The sequence below is a fragment of the Alternaria metachromatica genome (genome assembly GCF_023757995.1).
Source record: "Alternaria metachromatica strain BMP 0045 chromosome Unknown scaffold_8, whole genome shotgun sequence".
NCBI lineage: Eukaryota > Fungi > Ascomycota > Dothideomycetes > Pleosporales > Pleosporaceae > Alternaria > Alternaria metachromatica.
This window is the reverse complement of record NW_026055499.1, coordinates 691,830-704,879: the sequence shown is the minus strand read 5'-3', so window position 1 is coordinate 704,879 and position 13,050 is coordinate 691,830. Positions and strand designations below refer to the sequence as shown.

Here is a 13,050-nt window from a genome sequence, read left to right as displayed (position 1 = left end):
TGCTATTCTTAAATTAGTAAATAGCTCTCTTATTAGTAATATTACCTATATAACCTAGGTAAACGTTACGTTTAATAACTATAATAAATAAGTTCTTATTTATATTACTAAACTTAGTAGAGTCTAAATAATACTAAAAACTTTATAGTTCTAGCTTTATAACTCTTAAGTAAACTAGTAAACTATATCTATTATATTTAACTCTAATTACTATATGCGCAGTTACCTCTATAACTATAAATCTTATCTACTTTCTAGTAGTCGCTACTATAAACGCCTAGCTTCTCTATTCTATAAGCTTAAAAGAGCTTATTATTCTAAAGCTTCTTCTCTAGTTAATATTAGCTTTATCTCTAGTTAGGTAGTAGCTATTTTAGTTACTTATAGTAATAATAAAGTCTATATTACGTTTATAGAAGAGGTAGAGTAACTATATAATATAGATAACGCTAAATAGACAGAAATAGAGCGCCTACGTATAGCTAGAGCAAAGGTTATACTAGAGAACTTTAATAAGTTCTAAAATTAAATAGAATAACTCTCTATATCTAAAGATAAGATTCTAGTAAAGTTACTAAAGGTTTTATATCTACTCTACTATAGCTTTAACCTGCGTAAGATAGATAAAGTTCTTTCTTATAGAGATAAACTAGACTATTCTATTAATATATAGCTAGACTCTAATATAAGTAGGCCTCTAAAGCTATTATCTTAATACCTCTAACTCTTATTATATAATAAGGCTTATATAGTAAAGCTATATATTAATAATATATTATAAAAGAGATATATTAAAAGAAATACGTCTAAATAGACTACGCTACTTCTTATAGTAAAGAAACTAGATAGTAGTATTTAAATCTACGTAGACTATTACAGATTAAATACCTATACTATTAAGAACTAAAATATACTCTTACTTATTTGTAATATACTTATAAAGCTTTCTAAAGCTTATTACTTTTTTAAAGTAGACGTTATTACTACGTTTAATAAGATCTATATTAAGAATAAGTATAAGTACTTTTTTACCTTTATTACACTATATAGATTATACTAATATACTATAATACTATTTAGTATATATAATAGTCTAGAAATCTTCTAGGCCTATATTAATAATATTCTATATAAATATCTTAATAAGTTCTATATAGCGTACCTAAATAACGTTATTATTTTTAGTAAAACTAAAGAAACCTATAATAACTACCTACTACGTATAGTTACTTAGTTAGTAGACGCTAGACTTTCTATAGATATACTAAAGTTAGAATTTCTCTAGACTAAGGTAAAGTTTCTAGATCTTATTATTACTACTAATAGAATTAAGATAGATTCTAATAAGATTAGCGCTATCTAAGAATAGTAGCTTCTCTAGACTCTTAAGAATATTTAAGTATTTTTTAGATTTACTAACTTCTATTAATAATTTATATATAAGTTCTCTAATATTATAAAACCTTTTACCTATCTTATATATAGTAACTCTAAGTTATTCTAAATAATACCTAAGACGTTTTATATATTTAATAAGCTTAAACTTACTTTCTATAGTAAGGTAGTACTTACTTACTTTAACCTAGACTTTAAATATATCTTAGAAACTAATATATCTAACTATATATATACTTTAGTCTTATTATAGATCTAAAAGAATAATACTATTTACTCTATTACTTATCTATTAAAGAAGATAATACTTATAGAGTATAACTATAAAATCTATAATAAAGAACTTCTTACTATTATTAGAGTATTTAAGAAATAGTAACTTAAGCTTACTAGAGTAGCTAAGACTATAGATATTCTTACTAACTACTATAGGCTAGAATACTTCTAGTCTAAATATTACCTTAATTGCTACTAAGCTTAATAGGCTAAGTTTCTTAAGAAATTTAATTTTAAAGTAAAGTATTACTCTAGAAAGTAAGGTACAAAGCCTAATAGCTTAACTAGGTAAATAGAAGATCTTTCTAAGCATATTACTAATAATTATATCTAGCACTAGCATTAAATAATACTTAGAGACTATTAGTAGAATAGTAGTAGTTATAACGTAGTATAATTAGCTAGGCTCTGCATTAGAGAGTCTATATATAATCTTCTATCTCTTCTAACTCTTATTTATAAAGAAGAAGAGAAATTAGAATATAATAATCTTTACTAGCTAAGTATTCTTTTAGTTACTTTAGCATGTCTATTACTTTATAGTAAGCCTAATTCTTATAATAACTTAGTAGAAGCTAATAATTTATCTACTTAGAAAGTACTTAACGCGCTCTATCTATTAGATAGTTATCTTATAGCTATCTAAGACGCACTAAATAATAGAGATTACTATATTCTCTATTATCTTATTACTAAAGAGGTCTATATAGAGCTAAAAGACCTAGAATCTAGTAATAAAGAAAAGCTCTTTCTTAGTAATAACTACTTTATTATCTCTTTTAGTAAGAAGCTAAAAATACGTATTATTAAGAATATCTATAACTCTTTACTAAGTAGGTATAAAGGTAGAATAACTACGTACTAATAGGTAAGCTAGTAGTACTACTAGTAAGGTATAACTAACACTATTACGCGTTTTATAAATAACTATACTACTTATTACTACTCTAAAGTTAACTAATAAGCTAAATATAGTCTTTTCTACCTACTCTTTATTCTAGAGAAGTATTAGAAGAATATCTTTATTAACTTTATTACACTATTACTAGTATCTTTCTAGTATAATTACTTCTATTAGTATATTATAGTAGTTATTAACTATCTATCTAAAAAGAAGAAGTTTATTACTATAAAGAATATAAAAGTTTCTATAGTTATTAATAAGTTTCTTAAGTATATTTAGAGAGAGAAGAGATACTCTAAGACACTAGTATTAGATAGAAAACGCTAGTTTACTTCTTATTTTTAGCGCTACTTCTATAACTATATAGAAACCTAACTAAAGCTCTCTACTATCTATTACCTAGAGACTAATAGATAGACTAAAAATATAAATACTAATCTTAAGTAATATCTTAAGTTATACGTTAATTACCTATAGAATAACTAGGCTTACTTATTACTATTAGCTAAATTTAAAGCTAACTTAGCTATTAGCTTAGTAACTAGAGTTTCTCTATTCTAGGCTATAAAAAGCTACTAGCTTTACTTAGGTTTTAAACTAGCGCACGCTATTAATAATAACTCTACTATACTAGCGCTAGCGTAGTAGCGCGCTACTAACACTCTAGTTAGTTATATTAATATAACCTAAAAATATCTTTATAATAAGATTACTTAGTTATAATCTAAAATAAAGAACTTTACTAACATCTACTACTACTCTACACCTTATTTTACTATTAGTAACTAGGTACTTCTTAATATAAAGTATATTTATATAAAGTAACTAGTAAAGTCTCTTAACTATAAGAATATAGGCTTTTACTAGATTACGCGTATAATTAATAATATAGCTTATAAACTAGATCTTCTAGAAAGTTTTAAGAACTTATTTTCTATCTTCTACTTATAGCTACTATAACTATATAAGAATAATACCTTATCTAGGTAGCTATAAGCTAGCGACTGCGCTCTACTAGACGTTTAGCTTAACGCTAAGAGTAACACTAAATATACTATTACCTAAGTTCTTAATTTATATATTTGTAATACTATAAATAATCTCTATACTAGCTATTATAGCTATCTATAATATAAGGTTAAGTAAGTAAGTAATAATTAATCTAGTTGCTAGCAACTCTACTTTAACCTACGTAGTAGTAAGAAGTTAGTTTAAAATTTCTATAATTATAATCTAGGTAAGCTAGAACCTTATAATATATTTTATATATATAATATTTATAGTAAGCTTACTATTACTCTACTCTATCTATTAGACTCTATATACTTAGAAAGAACTAGCTAGTTATTTATAGAGTTACTTAACTATAATACTTTTAAGGCCTATTAAGTTAATTATAATATACGTTTTTACCTAACTTTAACCTCTATAGACATTAGTAGCTATAAGGTAATATCTTATTACTTTACTTAATACTATATTTCTCTACCTAATATAGAGTTCTCTATATAGGTACTCTAGCTAGCCTCTCTAATAAAGCCTTCTACAGCCTCTCTACTATAACTAATAACGTCTATTAGTATAGCGCAACCTTAAACTCTACTAGATTATTAGTCTTTAAATATATTATTAGTACTACTAAGAGTAGGCTAGAATACTAATTTCTTTTCTATTTTAGATACTTAGTTAGAACTTTAAGTGTTCTTAAGAGAGGCTATATAATAGTTTAGTTTCTAGGCGTTAGGCCTATATTAGCCTAATAGTCTATATATATATATTTAACCTCTAAGTACTTCTTTTAAGTCTTACTATAATAACATTATAATTTAATATAATATTATTATCTAATCTCTATACAACTCTTATACTTATTACTTCTTACTTTCTATTAATTACCTACCTTCTATATCTATATACTATATTATTATACTAGTAAAGCTAGCGTTATAGCTACTAATATAAAGTTTCTACTTATTATAACTTTATATTTCTACTAGCTCTTTTATACTTATATACTATATAAAGCTTTAAATCTAATTATTCTTTATTAATTATAGTAGAATATTAATATAGAGCAAGGTAATAAAACGCGGTCTAGTAACTCTATATAGTAATCTTAATATAGGTGTATTTTCTAAACACCTTATATTCGCTGTAATGTAGTAGTAGGTATTCTTTATTAATAATAGCCTAATATAGTACTACTATTTAGTATATTAGTTCTTTACTAGTTTAGTAACTCTTAGCTCTTAACTAAGATATCTACTTAACTACTAAGTAGATAATTTCTTATATATAAAGTTACTATTTTTTTTATATTTAAGTTTAAGTCTTATCTATTACTATTTTTTTTTTACTTATAATAAGTCTATAGTAGTATAATATATAAAGGCTTTAAGAGTTTATAAGTAGTAGTAGAATACTTATAAACTTAGAATAAGTAAGTAGTAGTAGAATATAAAAAGGCCTAGGCTTATAAGTAGTAGTAAAATACTTTTATTATACTATAGTAGTAGAATACTTATAAACTTAGAATAGGTAAGTAGTAGTAGAATACTTTTATTATACTATAGTAGTAGAATACTTTTATTATACTATAGTAGTAGAATACTTTTATTATACTATAGTAGTAAAATACTTTTATTATACTATAGTAGTAGAATACTTTTATTATACTATAGTAGTAGAATACTTTTATTATACTATAGTAGTAGAATACTTATAAACTTAGAATAGGTAAGTAGTAGTAGAATACTCTTATTATACTATAGTAGTAGAATACTTTTATTATACTATAGTAGTAGAATACTTTTATTATACTATAGTAGTAGAATACTTTACGTATACTATAAATACTATAGTAGTAGAATATACTAGATAGTCTATTATACTATAGTAGTAGAATACTTTACGTATACTATAAATACTATAGTAGTAGAATATACTAAATATTTTATTATACTATAGTAGTAAAATACACTAAATATTCTATTAAGCTATAGTAGTAGAATACGCTAAATATTTTATTAAGCTATAGTAGTAGAATATTTATTCTATAAACTTATTTTTTAATTATTATATAAAGAGATATAAAGGTAGTAAGATGCTAATAAATTATGTTTTAGAGTCTAATTATATTTTCTTTATATTAATATTTGTACAATAATCACTAAACAGGCCCTTAAACGCCCTCCGTGTCTCTTTCACAACTTCCATCTCCGCCGTTTGCGATGCTTCCCTCTACTGTGACCGGCGTCGGTGAAGGGAGTTTCGGAGCATGCGAATCACCCGAGCACCCATGGCGTTCGCATTGGTCTGCACACTGCGATCGCGAATGGCCTGGCGAGGCAACTGTCTGGATGCCTCTGCTTGCGCTTGGAGTCCAGGGATTAGCGGTTGCAGCTCGCTGGAGATGGCCTCATGGATTTCTCCTCGCCGACTCATCTGTTCCGGGTGAAGATCTGGCTCTCTGTTCTGGGGTGGTCGCACAAGTTCGTCCATGTCCGGTGTACAAGGCAGTTGTCCCACGGCTCTGGGACTGTTGAATCTCGACGGTTCAACCTGCTCTTGCCGCCACTGGAGATACTCCGGATCAAGCAGAGCTTCCGCATTGGCTCCACGCGGCATCTCATCGAACCAACTAACTCTCATACTTTGACTCTCAGCGGCCGAGGACCTGAACGGCGACATACTGGGTTGCCACATAATACCCTGGCTCGGACGCATCAGAGACACTTCTCGCTGATGTGCTGGACGAGTCGGGAACCGGACCACACTGACCACCGTAGTTTCCTGAGGTATAGGTACGACACCCGTTGATTGACCCGCCTGGCTGTGGCTGGTCATGTAATGACGGTAAATGCCTTTGTTGATAAACCAATGATGTCTGTACTCTCCAAGGATATTTCTGATTGCTCGTTCACCTGCTCGTTCACGAGATTGCCACGAATACCCTGGATCTACAGAACTGACAACCTCCTCAAACGATTGCCTGAGGTCCCTTTCTGTTGCGACCGAGAGCACTGAGAACAACCTCGCCTCTAGCAGGAGCTGGGGATCAATGCTGCGGACAAGAGCATCGCTTGGCGGATCGTTGCTCAGAAGCAAGGTCTCGATGGGAAGAGAGTCCCTAGTGTCAGGCATGAGTTTGTCCAAGAGGGCTCCGAATTCGATGAGTAATCTTGTCTGCTCTAGACTTGGCTCAGGACGGTTGTTTGAGGTCGGCTGGGGACCAAGATCGAGACGAAGCTGCTCCAATCGCCCCAGGTCGCGCACGAACTCAGAGCGATACCTCCAGCGATTCTCGAAAGTGACGCCGGAAACTGGATCGGTCCCCAAGATGAACAGTCTGCGATAACGCGTCTCCACAGTTGTGTATCCACCTGTTACCGGGTGGGGCATGACACATGCGGGCATCGGCTCCAACTCGTGAATGGCCCTCAAGGCGCGTTGGAATCGGGGGTCGGACGGTGATGGCCCAGGAACATCGAGGTTGTGGTGCCTAAGCTCGCTCACGAGAAGGTCGTCGTGGTTGCGAAAAGCAGCCACCATATCCCCGAGCATTGACACGCGGGCACTCAGCTCGTCTAAGTTCGAGACCAAGGTCGCTAGATCTGACTCTCCATCGACATCGTCTGGGCGTGGCTGCGTCGTTATGATTAGCGAATGCGCGTTGATTGTTTTTGTAAACACTACTTACAGGTAGAGGGTGGCGAGTCGGAAATAGCTCCTGACGACAGTTCGGACAACTGCTATGCTGCGTGTTCGGTGAGTTGAGCCAGGCCAGCAAACAATGCTTGTGGAAAGTATGGCCGCAACGGCGGATCTCGTCAACGTCCTGACCCGGCTGTTGCTCGTTGAGACAGATTGTACAGTGCGTCGGTGTGTCATCGCTGCTTGTTGTCGCGCGTAAGCCGATGCGGACGAAGTCCTCTTGGTTCGCTGCCATTGCGACTTCCGGCGGTATTTCGATGATGGGTCAAGAGCTGTCGCGGCAATGAAACTGCAGGTAAGAGGGATGTTGGGTGAGCTCGGACTCCCTGCCTGCTTTTCCACTTCTTCGATTCACTGTCACGTTCTCCGTACTCGCGTTTGTACTTTGTGGTCACTCGGCTGCCTAGACAACCAGTCTCGCAAGTACTCTCCAATATCGTTACTGGACGCTTGACAAACGATCATTCCAGGGAAATTCTCTTCTACAATTATCAACCATTACGAGTACTCGCTATCTGCAACCTCGCTATCCTTCAACATGTCCTTTTGTCCAGCTCCAACGGACCAACAAAAGCGGGAGACACCACAAAACAGCGGCGAGAGAGTCACACGTGCTGTACGGAAGATCGAGCCCTGCATCGGCGTTTGGTACGATGATGGTTCAAATGCACCTGGCATGTTTCATCTTCTCCACTGCGGCCATGTTGTCGCTATTGATTCGCAGGATACAAGATGCGCTAGAAACTGCCGATACCCCATAAACCCTATCAACCCACGATTCTCAGATACTGTTGTAGGGTCTACTTCCAACCCGTACGTCATCGACGAAACTTCTAAGTTCTTTCAATTGCTAAATCATCCTCTTCTAGTCTAGATTTCCCCCGTCTCCTACGCTCTATCCACCGGGCGGCGCGGCCGGATTACATCTATTGCGAGGTCTGCCACGGCCTTCCAGTAGATCACTACCACTCTCAAAAGCCAGCAACAGAGTTTCCACAACTTCTACCTCGACGCTCTCTCGCCCTTACACGAGGAGAAATAGTAGCGGCCCTTCAGATCCCGGACGACCAAGTGGAGACCTTATTGGCGGCACCGTTTCCCAAACCCGATCTCCAAGAGCACAGCCTACAGTGTGGCCACAAGGTCTGGTGTGTTGCGCCACAACCATGCTGTCAGAACTGTCTCTTTGAGAAACCCTGCGTGGGGGATTCCATATCAATTCATCTTCAGAAGGATCCTGGCGTCATCTTCTGTCAGGAGTGTGTCTTGAGAGCGGAGCGGCTTCACACGAGGTACGAGGGTATTGCGATGCGACTGGAATCGAGACGGAGCGCAGCTAGGGACCTCCCTTGATTTCTAGGTCTGTTTATCTTTCCATTCTACGTTCATTCTCGGGGCATTGCGTTCCATACACTCTGTCATGGTTTTCCATTCGTATGAAGTAGCGCAGACCAATTTCTCATCTTCCCAATACTTTTCGTGATGAAAGCGCACGACCGATGATCTTGATGACGTTTCTGGTGGAGGCTAGGGTTCTGTTCTCACTTTGATAGCGCGCAAGCTCCTAGGCCTATTCAGTTTTCACTATGCTAGTGGAGCTGCGCAGCTTTGGTTTTTCCACTATTGTCGAACGCCTGCTCGTTCTATTGTTCTACAGTCTCGGAGCCTAGCGTGCCTGGACGCACCGAGCGACAACCGCTCACCTTCACTACATTTAGCAAAATAGGCTACGAAGGCTCTCTTAGTTTCTCTCTTCTGCAACGGGTAGTCTGTAACACCAACGCAACTACTCCCTCGTTCTCAACCGCAGACCGATCACATACTTAGCGACTCATCGACCTCACCGCGGGTTCGCATCATCAGCAAACCTTCATCAACAGCTCGATGGGTAAACAGAAGACAGTCACGACGGGAAAGTCGCCGGGACGTCCTCGCGGTGGCGCCAAAGGTGGTAGCCGTGGTGGCGGCCGACCGAAAGGCAGAGCCTCAAAGTCAGCAACTCCAGCGCCATCAGCGCCAGAAGCTGTACCTGATAGACCGGGACCCAAGCTACTGTTCAAGCCATCGGTGGGAAGATCGGACAGCCCAGCGCAGGAGCGCGACGCGACACCGGGATATAGCGAGAGAGACGATCAAGACGACGACCTTCCTCAGCAATCCGTAGAAGCGGCGCCGGTCACGACTCGCACTGGACGAGCGATTCAAAAACCAAACCAGTACGACGCCGCTCAGGGTAGCGAGATCGATGCCTTCATTAATCAGGCTGAGGAAGATGCTAGAGACGATGGCAGAGGATCCGTGGCGAGTGATCCATGTGAGTGCTCCTCTCTCTTGTGTTATGATCACAGATTGCTGACCTTATTCCAGCGTACGTTACACACAAGGCCCAAGAGCAGATCAAGCAGCCACCAAAGACACCAAAGCCAAGAGGTCGTCCGCCTAAGAACTCCACGCCGTTTAGCGCCGCCGCTAGGAAATCAGTCGAACAATACGGGATGTTCGCGTCCCCTGCAGTGCCTCCCCCGTTCATAGCAGACAAAGAAATATACCTCATCCTGAGCAACCTCAAGAGCAACGCCAAAATCAACCTCGACCTTCCCGGCCTCAGCGACGCCGCCAACCCATACCAGGCCCTACCCTACAGCGCCAAGACCCTCACCCAGCTATACATTGTCTGCTACCAAGAGAAGTTCTGGGACCTCTGCGACATGGTAGCCGACACATGGATCCGCAAGTTCCACGACCAGCGCAAAAAAGCTCAAGAAGATAAGGAAAAAGATGAGAAACCAGAGGATGAGAAAACAGAGGAAATTTGGCTCCCGAACCGAGCGCTCAATCGGCGCAAGCGAGTCGCACAACAGGCGTGGCGAAAGGGCAAGAATATCCCGGCAGAGTTTGATCAGTTTCCTAGAGACTACGACTTGGAGGTCACGGATCCTGAACTTGACAAAGATGTTACGTCGGTCCATACTGATCTCCTCAACTTGCTTTACACATATACATCACCGAGGTGTGGAGCGAGACTCCTCTGGGCCGACGCACTCGCCCTGGGCGGCAACAAGGCCGAGCACATCATCGGGAAGGTCACGCGCAAGGGCTTCGCTCTACACCCCGAGCTCCTCTTCGACATCATGCAAACAAGCCTACGCATGGTCCGCAAGAACCTCACGCTCAAGATCGAGGAGAGCACCGAAGGCGCATGGTGCAAGCGATACCACGAGCACGGCAAGAACGGCAACGTTTGCTACCGACAGCGCGCGTCGAGGGTTGACGAGGGCCTAGAGATGGCAATAGAGCAGTCTAGGAATAGGGAAGAGGCTGAAGGGGAGGGTGTAGCTGATGATGTGGATTTGATAGAGGAGTTGGAGTTGGCACTGTGGGCGCAGGAGCAGGAGGAGACTCCCAGGGCTGAGAAGAGAGGGCGCGAGGATGGTGGTGAGGTTAGTCCGAGTAAGCGGGCTAGGTTTGTGGGGGAGGAAGAGGATGCTGAGGGGGACTCTGAGGAGGATTGAGCGAGCTCGGCACACCTGGGAAGAGGGTCCGCGGTTGCCTTTTCCGGGATCCCGGCTACGATGTCGACATCACGGCACGACATCGGTATGCCAACATTTCTGCAGTCAATTAGATACCTAGGCAGCTGAATTACAGGACAAAAACACTTATAGTCACTTACGTTCTGAATTGAAGGCACGATGTGCTGATGATTGCGCACTGTTGCGCAGCCGTGGTTTTATCGCACCTGCCTTAGATTGCCCTTCACTCTATCGCGCCTACTCCCTAGTCGGCACTTCCCTCAGGGCCACGGCACAATGCTAACACGTGCTTCATCGCTTAACTGCCACCTACAGACATCTCGCCATCTCATTTGCCGCCAACACACCGACATTTTCCCATCACCCCAGATCTAACGTTCAGTCACACTCTCCCCACAACTAGTTCCGGATAACCGTACAGGACCCTTCAGGCGTCCAGTGAGAGTGACATGTGAACCTCGTACCCCGGGTCCCATTTCTCCGCACGGCTTGAATCAGTTGTTGTGATTACAAGACGTATAAATGGGTCTTATCCCCAACATTGGCGCCTTGGTCCGTCTTGGTTGATACCCACAATGAGCTCGTAAGTGCGTGCTTTCCACCCCATATGCTTTCCAAGGCGGCTAATCAGTTCAGAGGCGTTTGTCAGCGTCCGTATCCACCCGATCATCCAACATCTCCGCCCGCGGACATACGCACACGATGTCTGGATGGATGTGTTGAACGAAAGCCAATGTCTGTTGAGGGCGACCTAGACGGCAACGGGGATTGAACACAACACCACCTCAGTAGATGTTTCATGCACGGCAATCACCGACACTTGGATTTTTGTGGCTTCGACGGTAGCCGTTTGTATACACGATGCATAAGAGGAAGGATTAGACCCACTGGCATCGCCGACCAGCCGATCAATCTCGCCCGCTGTGGACCAGAAGGATGCCCGCATGATTCTCAAATTTATCGCAGCGCGTAAGAGGAGAGGACATGACTTCGATGATGTTTACGAAAGATACGATGTAGCAAAGATGCCGCTCTGTTGACGTCTAGGTCAAGCACTTGGGCGTCCTTTGGCACAACGGCTTGCGCTGTTCACAAGCACTTGGTGAAGGCATGGCAATCTTGGTCTTCGCTAACCATCTCACGCGCACCTCGTGTGTGTGGAGACCCCAAGTCAAAGCGCCTGCGTTCGCACCGATAACCCTCGGAGCTCCGACCGGGGGTGGTGGACGTATCACACCTCTAGACCTGTCTGTTTCTTCGCATCGCATGACAAGATGCACTGCGAATGCAAAGCTCTGTGGAGACAAGCAGAACCCGGGCGGTCTGGGCTTTCGTCAAGACAACAAAGCGCTTGGAGATGTTGTGCTTGCCGTTGTGGGTTCAACGATCCAGCTGCCACTACGGCAGAATACCCTTCCTGCTGGACTTTGGGGTACAGAGCCAAGTGAGAGCCAAGAGTCGGATCATTGTCCTACGACCCATCAGAGGCTCCGACAACCAGGACTCGTATCAGCGCCAGAGCGACCGAAGAAGCGACACATTTTCACACCTGCGCACCGTTAGCTCCATCAGAATATCCTGCAGGCGCCGTATCTATGTCCGATAGTGTAGTCCCCACGGCAGATGCATTGGAGGGACGGGATACCATTTGGGGTAGTCACAACGCGGGCGCTACTGGAAAAGGCTGAAGGAGTTGGAGCCGCATCGCTTGTGTCGACACACCGCCGCGAGACGAGGTCTCGTCCAGGAGCTTAACCTCAGAAGCCGACACCCTGCTCCGACGCTCCTCTCGGCCATAATTCTGCCGGCGAACGGTCTCGTCGCGAGGCAGCGTCAGAATAGCGTAGTAATTTATCCCGCGTGCGAGATTTTCCCGGGATGGTACCAGCCAATAGCGCGGCATGCATTTACGGCACCTCCCCGGCCGCTACGAGGAGCTTGACAAGCTTCTCTTCCTCGACTGACAGCTAACGTGGGAGACCAAGAGAAATCCGGGACACGAGAGCGTTTGGGGGATAATGCGGGGTTCCCATCGTGTGGTGGCCAGGTTCTTGACTCGTCCTTAGCTCGGCCCCAAGCTCCACAAGACGCACGAACAAGGAAGCTTTCTCCACCTAAGCCTGCCAACCTTTCCGCCTCCTTACTGGGCATGTAACCTACGTGCAGATGGCGCTGCCGTGAGAGACACGAAAGGCGACCGGCGTGGCCGCTTGATCGGTAATTGATCAG

At 40.9% G+C, this 13,050-nt stretch overlaps 2 protein-coding genes across 2 annotated transcripts; one reads left to right on the top strand and one right to left on the bottom strand.

Moving 5' to 3' along the window:
* Positions 1-5,815: 5,815 nt before the first annotated feature.
* Positions 5,816-7,138, bottom strand: J4E83_004674 (uncharacterized protein; the record flags this gene model as incomplete). The annotated part of the gene is made up of 1 exon (XM_049331600.1): positions 5,816-7,138. One exon carries the CDS (start codon positions 7,136-7,138, stop codon positions 5,816-5,818), a length of 1,323 nt encoding a protein of 440 aa, XP_049189374.1.
* Positions 7,139-9,172: 2,034 nt separating this feature from the next.
* J4E83_004673 (uncharacterized protein) lies at positions 9,173-10,800 on the top strand (the record flags this gene model as incomplete). The annotated part of the gene is made up of 2 exons (XM_049331599.1): positions 9,173-9,602; positions 9,656-10,800. The coding sequence occupies 2 exons, from the start codon at positions 9,173-9,175 to the stop codon at positions 10,798-10,800; spliced, it is 1,575 nt and encodes a 524-aa protein (XP_049189373.1).
* Between the last annotated feature and the right edge of the window lie 2,250 nt (positions 10,801-13,050).